Consider the following 25143-nt stretch of genomic DNA (forward strand, 5'->3'; position numbering starts at 1 on the left):
CTCAAAATAAAACTAACCCATAACCTCAAGAGTGTACAGTGAGTGAGGATAAACCAAATACAGAGCCCTCCTCCATTCCCACAAAGATTAATAAGGTCACCAAGGTCAGATGCACCTGAAGAGTATAAAAATGACAGGCCCTGCTCCCAAAACCTAGACACTGGCAGCTAAGATCTGACCAGAGATGACCCAGGACAGGATGTTTGTGTGTGGCAATGACTCTTCTCCAGCCAAATGAGGCTTAAAGTGACTGCATGTGTCATGGTTATCCGATGGTTCAACTGTGTGATAATGGCATAATAAGCCAATTTTTACAAAAACAACCACTACTGGTATAGATAGTGCTTTATTGTTTACACGTTCTCTCATTTAATCCTTGCAGCAACCCTGAGGTAGGTATTATTATCCCCACTTTACAGATGAGTAAGCCATTGTTCCAAGGTTAGACTACTTGCTGAAGATCACACACTTACTTACAGCAAAGCCACCAATAATCACAACCCAAGGGGACTCTTGAGTAGTTCACGGGCTGCTGTCAAGGAAAGTAGAGCTGAAAACCTCAACTGGGAAAGGCTGGACCATTTATGAGAGTTCAGGGGGGTCCCTCACCAGGGATGAATGAGGCACATTCACAGGCCAAGACTGGAACTGAGCAGGAGAAGCCTAGAGCTCCTGGGAGTCGTGAAGCAAAAGGAGGTCTTTACACTTGGTGAGAGTTGACGTGTCTTCAAGTAGGCACAGGGCCCACCTTCCAAGGAATGGAGTAACAAGAAGGTATCCAGCAGCTGCCAGTCCAGAGGCTAGCCACAGGGCAAGTGTGGCAGGGCAGGAAGAGCTGCCCCTGCTTGGCACTACGTCAGCTTGGCCAACACGTGCTGACTTTCAGGTAGTGGTCCTTTACTTTGGTTAAGGCTTGAGAATCTGATGAGAGTCATAACCCCCTGCCCCCCAAGAAAAATATAGACACAAGTGTACAGACAGCATCTTGCATACAGTTTTAGGGAGGCCCTGAATCTCAGGTGAAATCCTGCTTTACAGCAAGGATGTCATGAGTAAAGTCACTGAAACAAACCTATCTTTGTGCAGCTTGTATTTACCATGGCTGTTCCCATTTTGCTATCCCCTGATATTTAGAATGTTGTGAAGTTTTAACAGAAGTCAAGGAGAGGGTTCTAGCCAGAGAAAGAGTAGCTGTGCATGGCAGTGGTGGCAGCCAGGAGGCAAAAACAAAGAAAAAGATAGGGTCATATGTACTATTCCACCCAGAAGATCACTTCTGGGGTTTTTGTCTACTCAACAGAAGGGCTGTGAGAGGTGATGGAGACAGGGCAGTGGTTTCCTCCTTTCAGAAAGGAGAGCCATTCCCTCACTGGCTACAGGGTCTAAAGTCCTGTTGGCATTGCCCTACTCCGACCTGACCCTCTCTGTATCCCATGAATACACCTGAGCATCGGGCCAGTCATCCATGCACATGTGGCCAGGTAATCTATGAACACCCGTGTATTTACACATGCTCTTTCATGGAAGAAGGAAAACTGGGATGGGGTAGGTCTCAGGACAGAGATTGCGTGTTGCAGTTTGGGGAGCATGCATTCCCCACAGAGAATCACATACATTTCAAGAATCAGCACAAGGAGTCAGGGCACATGAGCCCCCAAACACTTCCACAGTTCCTCCTTCTGGCCAGGGCCCAACCCGAAAGCAAAGTTGCAGCGCTGTCCTGGGCCAAAGCGCCAAACTAACAAGCCCAAGAGAGTGGGCTGAAGGGGTCACACGGGTTGAGCGGGCAAGTGCAGGAAAAGTACTGATTCACTGTGACAGCAGTTCTGATCTCTCAGGGGAATCAGGCAAAGCCTGGCCCTGAACCCGTCCAGGCCCAGAGAGAGCAGACAGGGAAGCTGAAGTGACCATTCAAAGGACAAAGAAAACTCAGAGGCCACGGTGACATTCCAGGCCCGCTGACCCCCCAGCATCCCAGTAGTCATTCCATCCAGGGGTCACTCATGCACTGGTGGTTATTTGCCCGGCCCTAGATGGACGTCTCATCACAGGTGGCTAGAGGAGCCCCAGTTAGCCGAATGTGGGCTGGGCTTGGGCAAGGATCAAGTAGAAAGGGTGGAGGGAAGCCACCAAAGCCACTGCCCCTCTTGGCCAGGGCCAGGGGCAGCCGCTCATCTTCGGGAGAGGGAGAGGGAGGATCCTGGCTGTAGCTTGTGGTACCAGACGGTGGGACCCCTAGGTCCAAGCCCACCTTGTCTCTAGCCAGAAGTTCCCTTTGTCGCTGTCGCTGCTGATGCCGACCAATCAGGAGGAGAGTCAGGGACGCTGCAAGAACTCCCAGGAAGAAGCCTGCTAGTCCAGCCCCTATTGTATGAGCCTGGCTCAAGGGGCCCCGTGGGGTGCCCCACACCAAGCTGTAAGCAGCCACCACGCGGGCTGCCCCACCCTCCTGACACTCACAGGCATAAGCACCCATGGCCCCTGGGGATATCACCACTTCTAGCCCCTCCTGCCGGCGGGTGAGTGCAGTCACTCCGCTGGGCTGGCGCCACACGCAGGATGCCCAGGCTGAGCTTGGGGAACACGGCAAGACCACATGTGCAGCTGCAGCCACAGGAACTTCAAACACCACCGGGTGTTCTGGAGAGAAAGCAGAGGCACAAACGATGGTGACGCTATAGGTTTGGGGTGACAGAAATGTGGGGTGATATGAGAAGGGGCCATGGGGGACAAAGCCAAAAGGGGGATCCCCAAAGACAGTAAGGCTGCCACATCTTCCAGCAGACAAGTTTTAAAGTAGGTCCAAAAAGGACTACTTTCTAGGCCCTTCCAGCCACTCCACCCATATTTCCCTAAACCATACAGACCTCCAGGCTCTTCAGGACACAAAGAAGAGACATCCGCTGACTCTATGTCTTGAACCAGCCTATAAAGAAGAAAACACTTGATAAATCCAGTGTCAACATCCCCTCTACCCTCCTCGGTACCAATGAACGTTCACTTGCCAATTGCACCTCCCGTCATCTCCTAAATCACTTCTAGAATTATCAGTCAACATTCTCTTCATCCCTAAACTTTTCCCCAATACCTTTTAGATGCATGACATTTTCTACAAATTCTACAAATATTTCTATTTGTAGAATTCTACAAATTGTACAAATATTTCTAGTAGTCGACAGAGAATTAAATCTGCACTAGGTCTGTCAGAAAGACATTTGGTTGGGGTACAAACAAAAGAAACACAGGAGCCTTCCAAGAAGTACAGCTGGTTGTCCACAACCCCAAGATTTCTCTGGAAATCTCTGGTAAAAGATTTTTCTGTTAAGAGCAAAGCTTCTTTCCTATCACAGTTAATTAAAATCCTGTTAGGATCAGTGAGATGACTGTGTATTTCATAAAATAGCTCAGCTAAAGGCACATCTGTGGTTATCACCAGTGCTTGGGGATGAAATCACCTTGCAAGCGCATAAAAGTGTAAAGAGAAGGATTAAACCCAGGGGAGTATTAGCATTCAGAAACTAGCTGGAAAAAGAACCAATAAGAGACATCTAGATAGGTGAGAGAGGTAAGAAGGAAAACCAGGAGAATGCAGAATCATAGAAGGCAACAATATAACGTTTTTCAAGGAAGGAAAGAGGGAGTGAAACCACTTCTGAGAGCACTTGTAGAAAACTGAGAAGCAAATGGCAACATGCAAGTCAACCACAGGCAGGGCAGGTCCAGCCGGGATGAGGACAGGCGGATGAGTTAGTATGGGCTGACGGATGGACACACAAGTGATACGAGCACACAAACCACACACACACACACACACGCAGGGCAACATCAACCCATGAGAAACAGACTCAGACGGATGGCTGGGCAGGAGCTGGGACCTCAGGCAATGCAACAGTGTAGCCACACTCACCCTCCGTGCTCTCCAGGGTGGGCCACACACGCAGCTAGCCGAACGCTCCAGGCACAGGCAGGGTCTCGGGCCAAAATGCACTCTGAGCAGCTCTGTAGACGGCCACAGTTGGCTGTATTCACTTGTGTCACCTCAGTACGGGAGCCAACCAAGAGCCAGTTCTACAGAAAGGGAATGAGCAAAAGGAACATGCTAGCTCTCCCAGACCTCAGGGTCACCAACTGTCTCTGGATTCAGATATCTTCCCAGCAGACTTGCCAAAATCTACAACTCACTTGGTATAACTTCATATTCTCAACTGGCTGAGGCTCTGGGAATAAGGCCAGATCCTCAAGGACACTGAGCTGGGCTCCAATCTGCACTGCTCGGTGGAGGTGTCCGTCCTCTAGGAAGCAGGCAAGGGGCAAAACATCATAACATAACTACCTGTGCCCGGGACCCTGATTACCTGTATGCAGGGGACCCTCTCTGTGGCCACAGCCTGTGTGCACTGGATGGGCAACTTGCTTGGCTATTAAACATACCTGTCCCCAGATAGAGCACATCATACTCTTTCCCTGAGAGGCTAGGGACCCTGTGGGCCACAACTCTGAGATAGGCTGTATCGGTCGTGACCAGGAGGGGGCGGCCATCAGCTGGAAACACTGGCCTGTCCATGAGCGGGTGGTCCCGGATGAAGGTGAGCACACGGTCAGGCAGGAAGAGTGATGAGCCAAACTGCTGGAGCTTCATGTTGTTGGTGATGCACTAGAGGAAACAGAATGTGTGACAAAGCTTTGCAGGGGCCAGGAAGTGTCTGTGATGCTTAGCTGGACTCTTGTCCTCGTGGGGCAACTCAGTTCTTTACCGCCCCAGCCCCCTCACCTCTCCAGGCCTGGGCTGGGGTACGTCATTGTCCATGACAGGCAGTCCCCTGTTGCAGTCATGTTTCAGCTCTCTGAAGGGACCATTCAGCACAGTCCGAATATCTTGGGGTCGGAAGGAACAGACAGCAGAGATGGCAGCCCCTTCCCTGGAAGAGTCACAGATGGGAGCCAGATATTTGGCGGGAACTGGGGGGAGGCAACTCAGCCCCCGTCAAATGAGATGACCCATGAGAAACACACAGGGAGCTGTGCAGCCTGCCCCAGGGCAGAGGGAGCAGGGTTCCAGGAAGAATCCACCCCACTCTGGAGGAGACCGCACTGACACTGAACCAATCCCAGGTGTCTTCCACCCTGTAACTCTCCATATCAGGAGCCCCTCACCACTGGGAGGAAAAGATGCCGTAAAAGACAGGTGTCCCTGCTCCACCCTCAGGTCGAAGAATGGCCACGTCCTGCAGGACACTCGAGGCCCGGCCATGCTCAGGCCCTGGACATAGCAGGTCAGCCTTTAGAAAGGTCGTCCATCTCTGCTGGAGGGTCTTCCGGCCCCCAAGATCGCCCTGGGATGACAAGCACGTAGGAAGTTCTTTTTAGAAGACCAATGTTAGGGAAGGACTGTGGAGACCAATACACACTCCCCCCAGTCAAGATGCATAGAAATGCAAGGACAGAGACAGAGTAACTGAGGAGGACAATGCGATACAGGGCGGGCAGGGTCACAATAATGAGCGTGACCACGTTTATTGTGCACGTGTAAAGTACTGCACTACGTGCTTTACATAAGTTGCTCCATTTAGTCCTCAGAACAGTACCTATTCCTGTCCAGAGTTACACAGGCAGTAAGCAGTGTAGCAAGGACTTGAATCCAGGTCTGTTTGTCAACAGTTTCTGCCTTTAACCTCTACACTGCGGTGTCACACGGGGTAATAACGGGGGTAAAAGAGGCCAGAGCCCTTTCTCCCACATTCCTCAAGCTGCCAGAAAAGTAGTTAAGGTCCAGCAGAAAAGGAGATGGAAGAGAGACACAAAGACAAGAGACCAGAGGAAAAGACAGGAGAACAAGCGGAGCAGAAAACAAGGCAGATAGCTGGGATCAGGGTCTCACCGCACACACACGAGCCACCCTCGGGACTTTAATGCGTTCGTATGAATCAAACGCTCGGGCAATCTCCGTAAAGAAAAAGTAGATCTCATCGTCTCCATCTTCATCCCCCCACTCGGCTGGGCTCAAGGCCATGGCTGCAACAAAGGCTGGGGCTGGGGAGACCGGCGGCTTCAGATCCCACAGACATAGTCTGGGGCCGCCCAGCCTCCCCCGACTCTGTCCCCGGAGCAGCCCCCCTCTGCCCACCGTTAAGCCAGGATGGCAAGGTCTCTGTCCGAACCCAGTCCTCAGCGCGACCCACAGCCCGAGAGATGATCGGCTCGGTCCCCAGGTAGTTCTTCACAGTGGCAGCGTAGAGGGCGCCCCCTGCAGGGTGACAGCGAGAAGACGGGCTGTCAGACTCACTGAAGGAGCCTGCAGAAAGGGTCACGGTGGGCAGAGTAGGGAGTAAAAGCAGGGGCAAGAACCCTCAAGGGCTAAGCACCCATGTGCCAGGCACTGCTAAGCACAGGAGGCATTATCTCACTTAAAGTGTTCCAGGGCAGTAACAGGAACCAGGGTTGAGGGGAAAATGCTGGAATGTTCATGTATAAGAAAGAAGAATAAAAGCTATCCCTGTGGAAATCAAGATTTTTTGTTGGTCTGTTTCTTGTTGTTGTCATTTTTAATGACTTTTCTGTTTTACAATATGCTAATTACATGATAACTTTCCAGGAAGAGATCTGCTCTGCAGCATGTTCCCATCTTGCTGAGCTCTCCCACTATGGTGAATGTCTAAAGGAACTAGTGTTCTTTCTGAGTATTAGTGGCGTACACTGCCCTGGAACAAATCACCACTTTAGGGTATACTAGCATCATTTAGGGAACTGATCAAAATGCAGGTCCCTAAACCTGGGGCCCACAGTTCTCACTCAGTAGAGTCGGGGATTGGCCCATGAGTTACTATGGTGTGGGCAACTCAAGACCTCACTCTGAAAAACACCAACCCAAGGGGTTTCTGGATGTTTCACAGCCCGCCACAGGAAGCGACGAGGAATCAGATCCTTCCTCCTGGTTCAGTGGCAGAGCAGAGGTGCTCTAGCGATGGTGGGGATTAGAGAAATGAGATATCACACGCATTCTGGGAAGAAATGGAAGGTGCAGCTCTGTGGGCTGAATGTAAGAACTATAACCACTCTGATCAACACGGCCAAAGGCTCAGACAAGACTGGAGAAAATGACTTAGGGGATGAAAGAAGGTCACAAACCCCCTACTGGAGTTTTGAGTATTACAGGGACTCTGCAGAGAACAGAGAAGCATTCCTTCACCACCTACTACAGGAGAGGCACTGCGCTGGGTGCTAAGAACATCACTGCTCCCCCAAGAATTCCCAGCTGAGTCTAGAAGACAAATGTAACCAGATACCAGGAGGCGTGGACTCCTAGATGTGTGGGGGAGCACAGAGGAGGAGTGTGCTAGTTCTCTAACTAGGAGAACTAGTTCTCTCCTAGTTCTCTAACTAGGAGAACAGCATCTCAGAGGTCATGTCTGAGCTGGCTCTGAAGAATGAGCAATTTGCAAGGCAGAAGGACTTCAGGAAGAAGACAGGCAAGTGGGGAAGGGGGGAGCCATGTCTGGTGATGTGGGGCACTCCCGGTGGGAGCACAGGGCAAGTAAGCAGAGATCGCTAGAGGTGCAGTGATAGGCACTCAGTTGTGATGAATCTTCTCTGTATCACCAGGAAAATGTGGACTTTATCCTAAAGGTGAAGGCAAAACCGCAGAGATTTTCTTGAGGAGGAGTGACATAATTAGTTTTGTTTTTTAGGAAGACAATGCTAATTAAAAGGGCCTTCTCACAACAGAAACTAATTCAAAATTGTAAAGCAACTACACTCCAATAAAACTTAACTGAGGACTTCCCTGGTGGTCCAGAGCTTAAGAATCTGCCTGCCAGTGCAGGGGACACGAGTGCTCTCCCTGGTCCGGAAAGATTCCACATACCGCCATTTGCTGCCATAAAGTCACCACAACTCATGTCTGCGCACAGCAAGGAAAACCCAGAGCGGCCATTAATTAATTAATTCGTTTTTAAAAAGGACCTTCGTACAGTCCTGGCAAGAATAAAGGAGGACTAAGGCACAGCAGAGGAAAGAAAGAGGTTGGATTTGGGAGAGATTTCTGAGGAACAGCCCATTAACAAAATTTGAAAATTGAGTATGAGATGTGAAAGAATGTAGTGAGTGAGACAATGTCTCTAAGGTTTCCACCTATAAGACAGACAATAGGAGTTGGTGATATTGTGAACCAAGTGAAGATATGACGGAAGGCTCATAAAGGAGGTGGCCTGAGAGGAGGCGATTTCAGGTTTTGGATGCGAAAAGGTTGAAATGCCTTCGGGACATCTGGTTGGAGCCACTGGAAGGCGATTGAACAGAAGGGTGTGGACAACAGGGTCAGAGCCAAGCAACCTGGGAGTCATGTTTAGGTCACTATGTGAACCTAGAAGCCAGGGGAAAAAGGGAGAAGGAAACCCTGGGGCACTGCCACTTGAGAGCAGTTGAGAAGATCATGTCAAGGAGGCTAGAGAAGCAAGCAAGGCTGGAGTGCTGGAGGCTGGTGTCCAGGAACCCCAGCAAGAGCCACGGGGTCCTGCACACTGAGGGAGGCAGCAGAGGGCAGGGCCACCTTGAGGGAAGCACTGCATCCCGGGCTCACAGATGCTCCTGTGAAGCTGCATGTCTCAGGCACTGAAATGATAATGACTAAACTTAAAAACACTTGATGCAGGGCAAAAAAAAAAAAAAAGTGGGGGGAGCCAGGAGGTGGGAGGGGAGACTACACTATCACTCAAGCTTGTGAAAGGAATCCAAGCATTTTAGAGTCAGGAAGGTTGGGTTTGAACTCTGAATACTTATTAGTAGTGTGATCTTAGGCAAATTACCCTTCCTAAGCCTCAGGTTCCTCAAATGTAGAATATGGATAATACCGCCTTCCACTCAGAGCAGTAAGATAAAGTAAAAATAAAGTGTTAGTCACTCAGTCGTGTCCAATTCTTTGCGATCCCATGGACTGTAGCCCACCAGGCTCCTCTGTCTGTGGAATTCTCCAGGCAAGAATACTGGAGTAGGTTGCCATTCCTTTCTCCAAGGGATCTTCCTGACCCAGGGTTAGAACCCCGGTCTCCTGCACTGCGGGCTGATTCTTCACCATCTGAGCCACCCCGGAAGTCCTACTCAGAGCAGTGCTAAAGGTTAAATGAGATAAACAGAGACACCCAGGTGGGGCCTGGCTATGGCTGGCACTCACCACGTGTCAGGTGTGGCAGCTCGCAAACCTCGGAGGACCGTATGCTTGTTTATTGCCATAAGGCAGGAGGCCACAACTGTAAAATGGCATCCCATTTCCTTCCAGAGTGTTTCAGGATGGAGAAAATAAGATTTGGGGCATAGGTTCTGGCAGCTAAGGAGCAGCAAATAAAAAAATCTTCAGTAGTTCCAGGGGGTGGTGGTTAGGGGTGGGGGAGAAGTTGATACAGAAGCCAGAATTGGAATGAAAATTTTTCTAAGAGCATTATATACGAAACACTTTAAAACCAAAATTCTGACAGAAGCTGTGTCATGGATACCCTGAGAATGGGGGAGATGTGGTGAAAGAGATAGCTATAAATATTTTGGAAGCATAACTTGATGTGTTTGAGGGAGAACAGCCGAAAATATTCTGGAAACGGTAAAGGACCACAGACAGCCATGCAAGGAGCCAGGGGTGGACAGAGGTAAAGTCCTAAGACTTTCTAAGGGATCAGTGGGGCAGCCAGCAGCTCTGGAGCCTAGAACTGCGGAAGAGCACGTTCACTCAGGGTGGAAGGGCAGAGGGCCACAGAGGGACCGCAGGAGGGATCAGGCACTTTGGGAGGGCACAGCAGGGCTTCAGGTGTTCTAAGAATACCGAGGGGTTTACAACACAAACGTCACACACACGCAGAGGAAAAGGAAGAGCAGCCACCGCAGTCACAGGGGCAGGAGTCCACAGGAGTACACAGTATCACATGCCCTGAATTTCCCGGAACAGTCCATTTCAAATATTCTATTGTACTGTCCATACAATAAAATATCCCTGTATGAGAAATTGTTTGGGAACTTATTACTGACTAGATCAAGCTAGTAAACATGAAAATATACATCTACTATATTGGCAAAAGATGGTATGTCACAGAAAGTGATGCCCAAAGTTCTGAATTCAGTGAACAAGGTAGAAAAAAACACCAGGTGTAATTCAACCCTATTTAAAAAAAAAATTATATATATATATAAAATTTAGTTGCAGGAAAGATTGAAGGAGTTACAACTGTACAGTGTTACTGATGCTTGTTTCTGACTAATGAAATAAGAAATGATTTTTATTTTCTCCTCTCTATTGTTTTGTATTCACTGAATGTTTTTTGTAGTTAGCATCTTTTATTTTTATAAACCTCCCCCCAAATTAAGATACTGTCATTTTGGAAATACGAGGAAAAAAAGATTGAAAGCCACAAAGATGAAGAATCACAGCCAAAGAAAGGTGACAATTATGTGCAGAAATAGATCTCTACTTGCTCAGAGGTAAAGTCTGTGAACATAAGCCTCCCAGATACGATAATAACTCAACACTGACAGACTAGGATACAAGCCATGGCAGTGAATATTTCACTATACCCTCAAGGGGTTCAATTTTTAACTCTGGTGTCAAAATGCTCACTTTATTATTACTTTTTTTTTTTTTTACTTTACAATATTGTATTGGTTTTGCCATACATCAACTGGTGGAAACTGGTGGATGTATGGCAAAATGCTCACTTTTAAAGAAGGTTTATAAGAAGAATTATCACTCATTGGTTTTAGAAAGAGGGCTTTAAACATATCCTGTCCTGCCTTCTTCCTCTCTCTTTTCTTCTCATGGTCAGAGCTTTGCAGGGTAGACAGCTGTGTGTGTGTGTGTGTGTGTGTCTGTGTGTGTGTCTGTGTGTCTGTGTGTGTGTCTGTGTGTGTGCACGGGTGCACTTAGTGGCTTCAGTCATGTCCGACTCTGTGCAACCCTAGGGACTGTAGCCTGACAAGTTCCTCTGTCCATGGGATTCTCCAGGCAAGAATACTGGAGTGGGTTGCCATGCCCTCCTCCAGGGGATCTTCCCAACCCAGGGACTGAACCAGCATCCCTTATGTATCCTGCATTGGCAGGTGAGTTCTTTACCACTAGCACCACCTGGGTAGCCCAGATAGACTGCTATTGACCTAATATTCTCTATTTCCTTATCTAAGGATTATGCTAGCTGGATACTTTTTTTAAAAGTCTATTATCAGGACATAATTATAGATCATTGGAGATGCAGTTTTTACCCTACCTTTTCCTCTGCTGGCCATATAGGGTTTCTCTAACTATCTTGTTTTGGTGTGTGAATGCTAGTCTCAGGGTACACACATTCATGGATTTAAGAGATAAGCTTGACCCCAAAATGCAGGCAGCACCCAGTACATCTGGAACACATACAGGGCTCCTTGACTGATGCGGTAATCAAAAGATGCAATGAGACCAAAAGGAGACAAGAAAAACATGAGATGGGTTCCCAAGAGAAAACAAAAGCTCCCTTCTGCTCTTCTTTGTAAGAGCCCTATTTATTACCGGATGTGACGGGGAGGGCCGAAGATGACAAATCACCTTTTCCAGCTTAGGTACCTTGGTGGGTGATGGCACTAATGCACTCACAGAAGGGGACACTGGTGCAGAAGGTTTGGGGGACGTGAGTGAAGACGATGAGCTCGGTTTGGGACATGCTGATTCTGAGATTCCTGGGGGACATCTAAGTGGAGCTGTCTGGAAGGTAGCTGGATGTGTGGTCCGTAGCTCCACATAGGATATGGGAGGCATCAGAATTTGGTGGAAACAGAATCCATAGGGCTGGCTGAGATCACAATCACAAAGAATATAAGAGAAGAGGATCTTGGGAACCCCAACGTTTAAAGCATGAACAGAAGACAGACACTGCAAAGAAGACTGAGAAGGAATTGCTGATGATCTTAGGCTAATGTGAACATTACTGTCAAAATATTTGCATTTTTCCAAATTGGAATAGTGCAAATAGAGACATTGAGATCATTTTTTTTTAATTTTATCTCAGTGCAGTGCAGATAAATGTCAAATTTGAAGATAAGATTTCTGAGACTTTTTCCTAAAGAAATACAAGTACCAATAAACACATGAAAAGCTCTTTGATCTAATAGAAATGCTAATCAAAAACATCAAATTGGACTCTGGAGAATAGCTAACAGGGTGTAATGAAACAGACCCTCTCATCACTGCTGGTAGGACTAACTGAAGAGCAAATGTGGCCAAATCCATCAAGTATTATAAAAATTTTTTATATCCTTTGGCCCAGCAATCCTACATTTTGGATTGACTAATGTAATTAATTGCTGTTGTTTAGTTGTCAAGTCATGTCCGACTATTTTGTGACCCCATAGGCCAAGCTCCTCTGTCCATGGGATTTCCCAGGCAAGTATACTGGAGTGGGTTGCCATTTCCTTCTCCAGGAGATCTTCCTGATTCAGAGATAGAACTCGTGTCTCCTGCATTAACAGGTGGGTTCTTTACCACTGAGCCACCTGGGAAGCCATGTAATTAATTAGATTCATGTAAATGATTTACATAAAAATTTATATAAAAGGATTCCTTACACAGCATTATTTATAAAAGCAATATTTTAAAATCTGAATGTATAATTATATGGAAATAAATAATTGTACTATATTCATAAGATGAAAAAGTATGCAACCACTAATAAAATCAAATTTTGAATAATTGAACAAATTCTACGATGATAAAATGCTCAGTATACAATACTAAGTGAAATATACATAATTCCAATTTATTATATTTATAATACATGTACACACACAGAATAAAAGAAGATACTCCAAAATAATAATAGTGGTTTCCTGGTGATGACTGAATTACAATCAGCTTTTAACTTTCTTCTTTATACATTTCTGTATTTTCTCAATTTCCCACAATGCATGTTGCAATTTTTATAATTTAAAATAAGAAATACTCCTGCCATCATAGTCTAATATTTTCATTACTAAGAGCTTTTACTTTTCTTTCAAAATACCTCTATTATCCTTAAAGACATTTGTATGACTCCTAACTGGGAATTTGGGTTCTAATTCTTAAATAATGTTGCCGTTATCTTCTATACTGCTATTTAATATTTTCAAAACAGAGGGACAGTAGGGCACAGTAGATCAACATTAAAAGCTCCAGCTAAGTATTGGCATTATGTCAGACCAAGAAAAAATTACATTATAGCCCTATACAGAACTTCAGAGGGAAACATTTAATTTGTAAATACCTTTTAAGACTTTTCTTATAAAGTCATGCATAAGAAAAAAGTTTAATGTTAGATCTTACACCCAATTTTTGCTATTCATAAAATACTGTGCAATATTTAAATTAAAATGTAAATTGTCCTATTGTACTATTGACAATATGTATAAAATCGATAACTAATGAGAACATACTATATAGCAGAGGGAACTCTGCTTAATGCACTGTGGTGACCTGAATGAGAAAGGGAGTCCAAAAGGGAGCAGAGACATGTATGTTATGGCTGATTCATTTCACTGTATAGTAGAAACTAGCACAACATTGTAAATCAACTATACTTCAATACAAATTAATTTAAACAAAAAAACAAGTAATACAACTCCTTCCTACTCTATCCCATACACTAGCCATCAGGCCAGGGATCCAGCAGGGTTTTGAAGGTTATATTCCCATCTCAATGCAGAAACTCCAAGCAAATGTGCTTGTTTATTTTGAATAAATAGTTTTCATAGTTTAAAATGTTTAATTGTCTGATATTTTATAATAAAGTTTGCAGCAACCTTAGTGAAGAAAGAAAAAACAGTATGATGAATGATGTTAAAAAGTCAACTGATTAGCTAGTTGGGGAAAATCAATTTTGATTCCCTTCTCATGCCATTTGAAAAATAAATTTCAAATAGATTAGAGTTAAAATGTTTGGGAAAAAATTTGAGAAGAAAATTTTACCTGCTCCCTAACTGAAGAAGGATTTAGCTTAAAATATATGATCACAAAAGAAAAGATATAGATTGGAATACTAATACCTTACCTGAAAATTGGCCCAAGAACATGAGCAGAGGATTGACCAAAGCAGAAATAAAAGTAAGTACTAAAACATGAAAAATGTTTAACTTCACTAATATTCAAAGAAATACAAATCAAAGCAAGGTGCCATTTTTAGCCTCAAATCAGCAAAAAAGAAGAAGTTTAATAACAAAAGTTATTAAACAAAGCAGTACAGTGAAATTTATGTGAGAAAAAAACTCATTTACTGCTGATTTAGAGTGTAAATTGGTATACCCTTTCTAAAAACTCAATTAGCAACAGATAATGAGCTGTAAAATATTCACACCCTTTAATATAGTAATCCATTTGCAGGAGTCTTAAAGAAACGATCTAAAATGAGGATAAAAATTTATGTACAAAAAGATTCACTACAGCGTTACAGTGGTGATGGTTTAGTCGTTCAGTCGTGTCCAACTCTGTGACCCCATGGACTGTAGCCCACCAGGCTCCTCCATCCATGGATTTTCCAGGCAAGAATCCTGGAGTAGGTTGCCATTTCCTTCGCCAGGGGATCTTCCCAACCTAGGGATCAAACCCAGGTCTCCTGCATTGCAGGCAAATTCTTTACCAACTGAGCCACTAGGGAAGCCCTTGGTGTTACAGACAAGTATTATAGACAATAGTAAAAACTTTGAAGTGAACTAAATGAAGTTGAGAATAAGTTCATATAAATGATTTGGAATTATTAAATCAGCATATGCTCACAGGTTGAGTAAAATAATATCATTAAAATTTTTCTTCACAAAAAATTTTAAAATTATATAGAAATGCCTATGCTATAAAGTCACGTGACAATATTCAAAATTATGTCCATGCAGCATGACATTTTAAAGTTTCATAATATACACACTCATAAAATTTCTATTAACCTGCTTGTCTTAAACTATCATGAGAAAAATGGTTGTGTTCTCACTGAATTTGCAGAGCGTATGTGGAGTGGTCTAACCTAATACACAGGCTATGTGGCACACAAACTGTTCGCTTTGTGGCTACCAAAGAACTAGTCAGTCATTCTCCAGAAAAGCTTAGGTATAGTCTGTGATAGAACCATTCAACACTTGAGCAACTGTATACGTATAACTTGTTCAAAGGAAGTAACAGAAGAAATTTGTTTAATAGTCATTATGGATTCTTCTGAGCAACAAACACTGGCCAGCAAAATGTACATGCATGAGTATATATGTGTGTGGACATAAAAAGACTAAAAGGAAATATCCTAAAATACTAGCGTGGTTTTCAGAGTAGGAATGCTCTAGAACTGTGTTAATATGGTACTCACTAGGTATGAATGGCTATTTACATATAAATTACAATTACATAGAATTTAATATTCTTCCCTTCAGTTGCACTAGTCACATTTCAAGGGCTCAACAGCCCATGTAGCCAGTGGCTACCATATTAGACAGCGAAGATACAGAACAATTCCATCATCATACCAAGTTCTTTTGAACTGTGCTATTCTAAAAGATTTCTTATGTTCTTTATACTTTTTGCAAATTCATTATAATATGCATTGTAGTAGATTCCTCTTCTACTGAGGAAAAAAATGACTAAAAGAAATAAGGTTAACAAAGGAAACGTTCACAGTCTACTGTGAACAGCAGACACATTCTCTAGAGGAAAGCAAGGGAAATGACAGTCTGTGGGGAAAAGCAGGAGGACACAAGCACTCTGGGAAGAACAGGAAAAGCTAGAAAGAGATGTGGGAATAATAGACATTCCGAGGAAAGAAAAGAAAGGACACGGAAATTCAAACAGCAGGGTGGGGAAGGAGGCGATTACAGCAAGAAGTCACAGGTTCTGGTCTCTCCCCACTCACCAGCCATCACAGCTGCTGACCGCTGAGCTGGCTCAAAAGGACATTTCCCCCGGCCACTCTCAAGTCTTTCAACCTGCTGGAAACTGGACACATCCTACAGACCAGAAGGGGGCAATTGGTTTAGAGGTCATGGGGAAGTTCATAGTGAGAATTACAAAGATGGTCAGATGAAGAAAAAACCCAATTCCCACTCATCTCTCATTCCCCCACTACCATCCCTGTATTCCCAGTCTGCCATTCCTGGTTCCACCGCCCATTCCTATATTCCCTATCTCTGCCATCCCTCTTTTCATCAGTTTATTCCTCTTCCCTCAATTCCCACAGTACCTAACACCCACATGCTCTAATGAAGGAATACCTAGGATGGCACTAGAAGACAATGAGAGACTGAAAGGTAGATCTCTCTGAAATGCTGCTGAACTGCTAGCTTGACAACTGGCTGGAGAATGCTATAAGATAAGGAGAACCAGGGAAAAAAGCAGGCCTCCCAGGGGCAGGAGCCCTTAAGAAGGATAAAGCAAAAGTACAGGTTGATAGAGGACCATCTGAAGCCCAGGGGTCTAGAGAGAAGGGCCATCCTTCCCCTAATCCCACCCACCAAACAACAGACAGAACCAGAATCAAGGATACACAGGAGGGAAGGGAATCTGCAAAGTCAATGAAGACCTGAAGCTCAGGTCAGAACCTGAAGATTTGGTGAGTAAGTGTCTTCCTCATCCAGGGATTCCAGAGAGACTGACCTGGGTTGGGGGTTTCTGGCGAGGGCAAGAGGTCTAAGAGTTGCACAGAGTCAGTCAGACAGTACCTTAGCGGAGCATCCAGCACTAAGAGAGGCTTTAAGGTAACATCTAAAAATGAAAATCAGGGATGATTTCAACCTGGACTGGTAGGGAAGTTAAATGTGGCCGGTTAGGAATCAGTCATGACATGAAGTGCCAGCATGATATATCTCGTTCACAAACTAGGATGGACATATGATGTTGCTGGAGCCTAATTACTGTGATGGCAGTGGGAGTACCAACACAAATCTAAGTCCTCTGAGCACAAGTGCACCACTGGCCCAACTTGACTACTCATGTATTTGCTGCAGTTGGTAAACAGAGTTTTATTTTATTGAGAGAGGCTTGAAGAAGGCCTGTTAAAATCAGGTGTTATCTGATGTTCCCTCAAAGGGGACTGCTGATGTTTTTGTTTAGTCACTAGGTCATGTCTGACTCTTTTGCAACTCTACGGACTGTAATCCGCCAGACTCTTCTGTCCATGGGAATACTGGGTCGAGAATTTTCTGGAATAGAGGACCCCATATAAGCACAATCACCTACATTGTGTGGCACTGGGCACATCACAGCTTGAGGAGAAAGATGACAGTTCAATGAGAGATTACCAAGATGTTTAGGCTCTCTGAACATAGGGTTATTACCTGCTGCTTTGGCCTGTTTTATTGCCTCCTTTTCTCCATACTGCCTAGCCTTGCCCCTAATTTACTCTCCATATGCACCCCAGATTAATATTCCAAGACTATTAGTCACTGACGTGATAAATGCTTGAGTCAGAAACAGACAAAAAAAATGGCTCACCACCGCCTCTTGATCCCAAACTACTGCTTCTAATCAAACCCGGATCACCTGTTATTCCTAGAAAACAATTCCTGAAACTACACCCTTACATTTCACCAAGGACTTAAAAAGGATGAGCCTTTTCTCAGTTCTCATTCTCTGTGATCTTTTTGCACTATTGAATACTTCTGATTCACTCCCTTCCTTGAAATATTCTACCTCTTGACTCCCTTGAAATTCTACCTCCTGGAGTCCCTCCTCCTATCGGTTGTCTGTCTCCTTTGGTTGGTTCTCTTCTTTCTAAGCCTCTAATCATGTATCCTTAGTCATTTTCATATATTTCCTTCAAGATCTCATTAATTTTTCGCATTTCTGCCCAGACTTTCTATGCAAATCATTCCCCTAACTCTCTAAAGCCTGATGTCTTCCAAACTCTAGTCCATATTTGCACTTGACTGCTGGACTTACAAAGAGGACCTATTAAAACTCAACATGTCAAAAACTCATCTTCTTCCAGGTTTCCCAAATGGCATCATTATAGTATCTAGGTTTACAGCCTTTGAGTAAGTGAGCCTATTAACTACATAGGTTATGATTACTGTATGTTCAAAGCGACATTTAATAGGGTCTGAAAGGATAAGATCACTCTACTACATTATCTGAATGTTGAGATTCTTCATTATATCATCATGTGTCAGTCGGCACAGTCTTATCAACATCAGTTGCGATGAAGGCAAGTCCCTCAAGTTGAAAGCCGGAGCTACATAGCCAGGCTTTCATTAAGCTGCAGGGTTGGAACCCATCCTTTGACTTAGGCCAACAAGAATGCAAGGCATATAAAGGACCTTTCCTAAAAGATTAGGGGTGAGGGATAGAGGGGAGGTGGTCCCTGTTACATGAAACAAATCAAATGTCACACAAGACTCAAGCCATCTAACGTCTCCTCTTGGGTGCAGGCTGGATTAGAAGGACAGGGTAGTGGAACTGAGCCAGACAAACCCTGGGTTTGAATTTTGGCTCTGCCTTGGCCAGCATTATCTCTGACTTTACCTAACTTTGGGGAATGCTGTTTCATTCAGGTAAATTGGAAATAAATACTATCATGATGTGCTATCACTATTATAATAAATAAATATCATGATATGGTGATAAGAATTAATCTCCTCTATGAATGTAAGTATCCAGCACCAAGCCTGAACAGAGCAGACACTCAGTTAAATTGCAATTCTTCTCACTGTTGTTGGTGCTGCTCTTTTAATTCTAACATTTATCTTTGTTAATCGCTGGAGCTCTCTCAACAAAACAAATTAAAATATTTTCCTCCATGTCTAACGAGCTGTCACTGAAGGGCAGCACTCCACATTTTTAGAGCTGGCAGGTCCTATGCTTTCTTTTGTAATAACCTTCATTCTTCTGAGCAATCAACTCTGAGCAAGTTGTTATGGCTGGATCAGCTAGTCAAAGCTCTCAGATAATAGTTATACACAGTCTCAAAGTCATCCATCTGGGACATGAGAAGTTCAGCACTAAGGATAAGGCAAGAAATTGCTCAAGCAGATGGGGATTGTCAGGTAGCAGGATAAGACAGGTAAAGGCAGAAGAGAGCATTCAAGGAGTCTAGAGAGCAGTCTCAGGATGCTCGAAGAGTTAGCACAGCTGCTAGTTGTAACTTCTATTTCCCTATAAACAACTTTTGATTAAAGGATGGTCCTTCATTTCATGAGCTTACTGGACAGGAGGGTTCAGAAATAGAGCTGAAAGTCATAGGAGTGCAGACCACAGGCCCCTAGCTTCACTCTTGGTTGCTGATATTCCTCAAAAAAAAAAAAAAAATGGATAGGGGTCCAAGTCACACCAATCCTGACCGGTGTGTCCAGAACATTTTCTGTCTAGATACTTATGTAACAACCATTAAAGCCGAAGAAGAACAGAAGGCCCTGTGGAACCAGCTTGGAGTGACTGCACCATCTGTAAACCATGGCTCTGGTATTCACATCCATGGGCTCCCTGATCCTATATATACTGGGAAAGGACAAATATGGCAATGGCAGTTCCACTGCTACTTTTGTGAGCTTCATGAGAACCGCAGGGAAACTAGACTCTCAATGTTACCTGAAGGGATACAGAGACTGTCAACAACATTCTGAACTGGGAAACCTTCCCAGGATGAGGGAACTAGCCATACTTCAACAGGGAATCTATCACCAGCATGATGAAAATAACTCAACATAAGCCCAACTCCCTCTAGGGAGAGTTCAGAGGGACTAACTAAGGCATCAAATATATACAATTAGAGCATTCTTGAGTCAAAAATATAAGGATGACGTTTAACAAAGAGGTTTCAAGGTATATGCTGAGTAGACCCATGTGGCAAAGACTATTGAAGACTGCAGAAGGATCAAGTCAAGATCTACTATTAATGACCATGGTCAGGAAAGGGAACTGCTGCACTCCCTCCTACCCCTAGCAGAAAGGGATAATAAATGTCCAGTAATATGAAGGATATTCGAGGCTTTTGACTCATTCCAGGGACTGATCACTAATGTGTGCTGCCAGAATAACAGTAATTGACTACCAGGTAACTGATGGGAAAAGGTGAGGGGTCAAAAACATTAAAACCCTTCCCTAAGATGTCACCAACCCCAGGGGCTTTTGAGGCCATGGCCAATCTACCTGTTATTAGGGGTATCCATGTCCCAAGCCTGCCTGGGTTTGAGGTTGGAGATGCCCAGGGCTTTAGCAGCAATGAAGAGGATTAAGAAGAAAACATCCTTGACAGAGTGCCCACCTTGAAGGCAAGATCCGGAGTATGAGGCCAACATGTACTACATTAGTGGGCAGTGACCTCAGAAGCCATGAGAGCAAAGAGTCACAGCCCACACAGAAAGAGGTTGACAGTGGAGGTGGGAGAAAGTGGTGAAAGTCAATTACATGCCATGGGAGGAAGACACAGGTACAGACAGTGCTGTTTGAGAAACGGACCCAGGTTACCTGGACAAACCAGGCACAAGGCAAGGAAACCATGAATTACTGGCCTCTGAAGTTCCTCCCCTCAGCCCAGCTAGCATCCTCACTTCCTTCACCATCCCACTATGGCCCTCTTCACGCTTCGTATTCCTCACCTTCTAGGGACAACCTCCCTCCCCCTCCCTTTCAAACCCTCCTTCGGTGGACAAAGGCTCTACCCTATGAGGGCATCCTTCACCCACAATGTTTCTCATGCACAAGGGCTGCCTTAAGCACGACCCCTGTCACAGTTGCTCACAGAAGACCCCTCCCATCCGCCCACCCCTGTCACTCACAATAACCCCGCACTTCGGATCAAAAGCGAAGGTGCCACAAGTGAGGAGGTGAGAGGCATTGGCAATGGCGAGAATCTGGACAAAATTGTGACATTCGTCCTAGGGGTCAGAGATGGTTAGAATCAGAAGCAGCAGGTACAAGGAAAGGCAGGGTTAGGACAGTTATATGGAGCTCTGGGCATGGTGTTAGAGTCCTTGCCTGGGTCCATGGGGATGGGAGCATTACGGAGGACTGACAGCAAGTCAGGGCTGGACCAAGGCCTCAGCTGACACCCAGGACAGGGCCTGGATTTATACCTACCTCCTTCTTGCCTTTCTTCCTACAGTTCTGTCTGTGGGCCTCAGGCACCATCCAGTCAATCTAGAAAGGAAGAGTGACCATTTCCCCCACATTCTCACCCCAACCCCTCCCAAGTCAGGGTAGGTGGCACAATTCCACAACCTCCATCAACTTGGGAGACAGAACCCCCTCTCCCAACCGCAGAGCACTGCTTTTCATACTGGAGGTCTCCACCCATTAATGAGCAGTGAAATCTCAACCAACATTATTTTTAATGAAATAGAATACATCAGAATGTACCACATGTAGGAGACTAAATATTGTTTCAAAAAAGTTTTCTTTCAGTATATACTTTGTGCACTGGGTCAAAATGTACCAGATATTTCTTACTAAGGGATGATCAAAAAAGTCTGAAAGCTATTGCCCTAGAGTAATGTGATGTTAATGATTCCTTGCCCACTGCCACCTGAACCCTGGCCACTGTGGCCTCCTCCGCATCATCATGAACCTCCGTCCTAGCCTCTTCAGTCACCATGACCCCCCCAATTACCCTCAGCTGAAACAATGAAGTTGATTATCTACCCTTATTCTTTTTTCACCCAGCATTCCCCCTCCTACCACAATACCCTCCCTCATATGCCATAAAACCAAGGACCCAATCACATGCTCTGGAATCAGAGGTCCTCCCCACTCTCATCTCTCACCCTTCGAGGTTTCTCCCCTGAAAAGGGCAGGGATGTAGCGAAGATCGTGTCCCGGGCGCCGACATAAAGCATGTGAGAAGCAGGATCCACAAGGAGAACTGAGTAATTGTATGTCTGAGGGATGGTGAACCGGGTGAGATAGGAGTCAGCCTCTAGCAGGACCAGAGAATGAGAGTGAAATGCGATATCAGCCATCATTTCGTAACAGTTAGGTCCACAAGAGCAAAGCCAAAGGGGCCCATTTTTTGCTTTCTTCCAAGAACCATTTATTTAGCAGCCTTAAGGGCAAAAACAAAGCCTTAACAGGCCAACCAACTAATTTCCCCAGGGACAGATAACTGACGAGGCACACAATAAAGTATGCTTTTTCTATAAAACAGTTTATTAAAACAGCATAAATATTAAGTCTATTTCATATTGGGCTGGCCAAAAAGTTCATTTGGGTTCCCATAAGTTGGTTATGAAAAACCCAAATGAACTTTTTGGCCAACCCAATATTTATTTCTATTCATAGCAACATGATACATAATTGAAAATACCCTTAGAAGGTATGAGTACTTTCCTCTCTAAATCTCCTTTTTTAAAAAAAAAAATTACTTAATTGTTCAGTCGCTAAGTTGACTCTGCCACCGCATGGACTGCAGCACTCCAGGCCTCTCTGTCCCTCACTGTCTCCCGGAGTTCACCTAAGTTCCTGTCCATTAAATCAGTGATGCTATCCAATGATCTCATTCTCTGCCGCCCTCTCCTCCTCCTTCTTCTCTTGCCTTCAATCTTTCCCAGCATCAGTCTTTTCCAATGAGTCAGCTGTTCGCATCAGGTGCAAACTATTGTTACTTAACAGTAACTCCTTTTTACTTAGAAGGGAAATGTCTCACTCTTTTTACCAACACATTAGTAGACTATTTCCTCTCTCTCCCACCACCCTTGATCCCAACCTGATTCTACCCAAAGAAGTAGACAGTAGCGTGGACAAGAAGAGAATGTGCTTCGGAAATAGATTCTACCCACGGTTTCAGCCCAAGTGTAAATGTGGCTCTTTCACTTACCAGGTGTCTGATCTTGAGTATGTTACCTGCCCACTCTGAGCATCACTTTGCTCATCTGTAAACACCATCCAGTGTTGTTGGGAATCAAATGAGATAACCTATGTGGAAGCATCTGACACATACTACATATTTCACAAATTGTTCCTTTCTTCCACCCTTAAGCATGTGTTCTGTTTGGGCCAAATCTAAACATATATCAGCATTCAGAACTCTGATCTAAGACTTCCCTGGTAGTCCAGTGGATAAGAATCCACCTACCAATGCAGGGGACCCAAGTTTGATCCCTGGTCCAGGAAGATTCCACATGCCATGGAGCAATTAAGCCCCATGCGCAACTCCTGAAGCCCGCAGGCCCTAGAGTCTGTGCTCCACAACGAGAGAAGCCACCAGAATGAGAAGACCATGCACCGCAACAAAGGGTAACCCTTACTCGCTGCAGCTGGCGCAAGCCCACACACAGCAACAAAGATCCAGTGCAATCAAAAAATAAAGTAAATAGTTAATTTTAAAACCCTGATCTATTTAAAGATCAAATAAGATGAATTTACCTTCTTAGCTCAATCTCTGGCGCTGGGGACAGGAATTAATACAGCTCTGCTCTACCTGCTTCATCTGCTCAGCTATCTTCAAGACTGGTAGGATGGCCATGCAGTCTTATATGTGCTGACTGGAGCCCCACCCACCCCATCCTCCCATACCCATACTCATATCTGTGCTGTTTCCTGCCTACTATCCCATGCTTACTATAAGCCCCAGATCCCCAACCACCCTCATATCCCCAACTCTGCCTCAGCTTGTCATATAGACCTCTCTGGATTCCTGGATATGAACCCAACCTGGCAACTTCAATGCCATGCTGTGGCTATTGCTCCAACAGAAACTGAAACCCAGGCTCTGATCACAACTTTGTCTTCTGGATTCATAGCATCCCTATATGTCACTGGTCTGAAATGACACAGTAATTTAGAAAACTCTATTACCCGGTTGTGAGTTTTTCCCAACAGGTTGTACTCTTGGTTTCACTGGTTCTGTCTGTGCAAGGTGCTAACGCTCAGGGCCCACTTCGAAAAACACAAGGTTCACGGCTACACTCATGCCCAACTCAGCAAAGAGCCTTTAAAGTCTTTAAATCACTCCAATGACCACTTTTAACCTCATGGCATCCCTTGGCTTCTTTCACATCTTTTGAAAGGGCATCTCCCTCCTCCTTTTTTTCCTTCTGAAGATTTTTAAAACCATTTAAACAGAATTTTAAATCAACTCATCGAATCGCTTCCCAGCACTCAATGTAGGGCATGGATAGAGGAGCACTGAGGAAGTTAGGAGGGTTATGTTGGATCAGATAATGGGAGACTAGGAGTTGGTGTCAGAGATGAAAGGGCTGCAAGTGGGTTAGGGATATTAGGGCCATGAGTCGGACAAAAGGCTCGGAGGAGGTTAGAACTGAGGATAAGGGAATGAACCTGAGAAGCGGGCAGATGTAAATGCTAAGCTGGCAATCAGAAGGACGGGTGTTTGGAGCAGTATGAAAGATCGATGGGTTTGATAGGATGGTCGTCAGGCTAGCACGACGGACACAAGTGCATGCGAGGGAAGAGGGGAATAGGGAGAGGAAACTTGGAAATGGACGGTCCCCGGCAACCCCCATTCCCCGCCCTGGGCCTCGGTGTCTGCGTCTACACTGTGAGAGGCGGCTGCACAAATAAAGGAGAGCGGGCGCCGCCTGGGCGTGCCGTAGGAGCCCAGACACCCGGTCGGGTGTGGAGCGGCACCACGTGGGGGTCCCGCCTGCATTGGGACGAGGCACGGGCACCGAAGGAAGCCGTGGACAGACCTGTGGGGGCGCGGGGTGCGGCTGCCCGGGTGAGACCGGAAGGTGGGTCTGGGTACCTGCAGGCGGGATCTGGGCCGGGAGCCAAGGGCTAAGGGCGAGGGCGCCCGCGCCTTACCGGAGATAGGAAGCGAGGTCCTGGGGACCGAATGTGGGACGCGGCCACACACCGGGCCTCTCAGCAACGCCAGCAGCAACAGCAGAAATAAGGGCGAGGTCCCGGAGGGCCGCAAGCGCGGGAGGAGCCGCGCGACGGAGCCCGGCATTTTTGCCACCTCCTGGCCACCGGGGTGTGGCACGCCCCGCAGCCTCGCTCGGCAGCTGAACAGCCACCAGCCTGGGCCCACTCAGTTCCCCTTGGTTCGGTTGGGCCTGCGGCTGCCGGTCACAAAGCAACCTGGCTCCACCCCTTCAAGAAGAGACCAATGATTGGGCTAATTTTCTCCTCCCTCAAAGGGGTTGCCTGGAAGAGGCTGGACTAAGAGAAAAAAACCCAACCCAGACAGACGGAGAGCTACACCCAAGGTTAGGTGGGAGGTCTACCTCCGAATTGGGCTGGAC

The 25143-nt window shown here is 45.6% G+C and overlaps 1 protein-coding gene across 4 annotated transcripts; it reads right to left on the reverse strand.

Moving 5' to 3' along the window:
* Nucleotides 1-330: 330 nt before the first annotated feature.
* On the reverse strand, nt 331-24941 carry SEMA4F (ssemaphorin 4F). Of its 4 annotated transcripts, XM_003586617.6 has the most exons (14): nt 24701-24941; nt 21703-21854; nt 21020-21079; nt 20719-20817; nt 15861-15954; nt 6125-6244; nt 5879-6030; nt 5155-5333; nt 4772-4919; nt 4432-4654; nt 4183-4292; nt 3908-4068; nt 2868-2926; nt 331-2640 (listed from the first exon to the last, which is right to left on the reverse strand). In XM_003586617.6, the coding sequence occupies exons 1-14, from the start codon at nt 24846-24848 to the stop codon at nt 2030-2032; spliced, it is 2316 nt and encodes a 771-aa protein (XP_003586665.1). In that variant the 5' UTR covers nt 24849-24941; the 3' UTR covers nt 331-2029. The 4 variants fall into 4 exon arrangements, with proteins under 4 accessions (XP_003586665.1, XP_005212522.1, XP_005212523.1 ...); XM_005212465.5 differs by lacking the exon at nt 20719-20817; XM_005212466.5 differs by lacking the exons at nt 15861-15954; nt 20719-20817; nt 21020-21079; nt 21703-21854.
* Nucleotides 24942-25143: the final 202 nt, after the last annotated feature.

The sequence above is a fragment of the Bos taurus genome, chromosome 11, assembly GCF_002263795.3.
Source record: "Bos taurus isolate L1 Dominette 01449 registration number 42190680 breed Hereford chromosome 11, ARS-UCD2.0, whole genome shotgun sequence".
Taxonomy (NCBI): domain Eukaryota; kingdom Metazoa; phylum Chordata; class Mammalia; order Artiodactyla; family Bovidae; genus Bos; species Bos taurus.

Coding starts and splice junctions, on each gene's coding strand:
- SEMA4F (XM_003586617.6), bottom strand. CDS start 24,848: ATGCCGGGCTCCGTCGCGCGGCTCCTCCCGCGCTTGCGGCCCTCCGGG. Junction 15,955..20,718: donor ATCCGAAGTGCGGGGTTATT/GTGAGTGACAGG, acceptor TCTGGTCTGTAG/GATGTGTCCAGTTTCCAGCA. Junction 2,927..3,907: donor CACCCTGGAGAGCACGGAGG/GTGAGTGTGGCT, acceptor TCTTCTTTATAG/GCTGGTTCAAGACATAGAGT.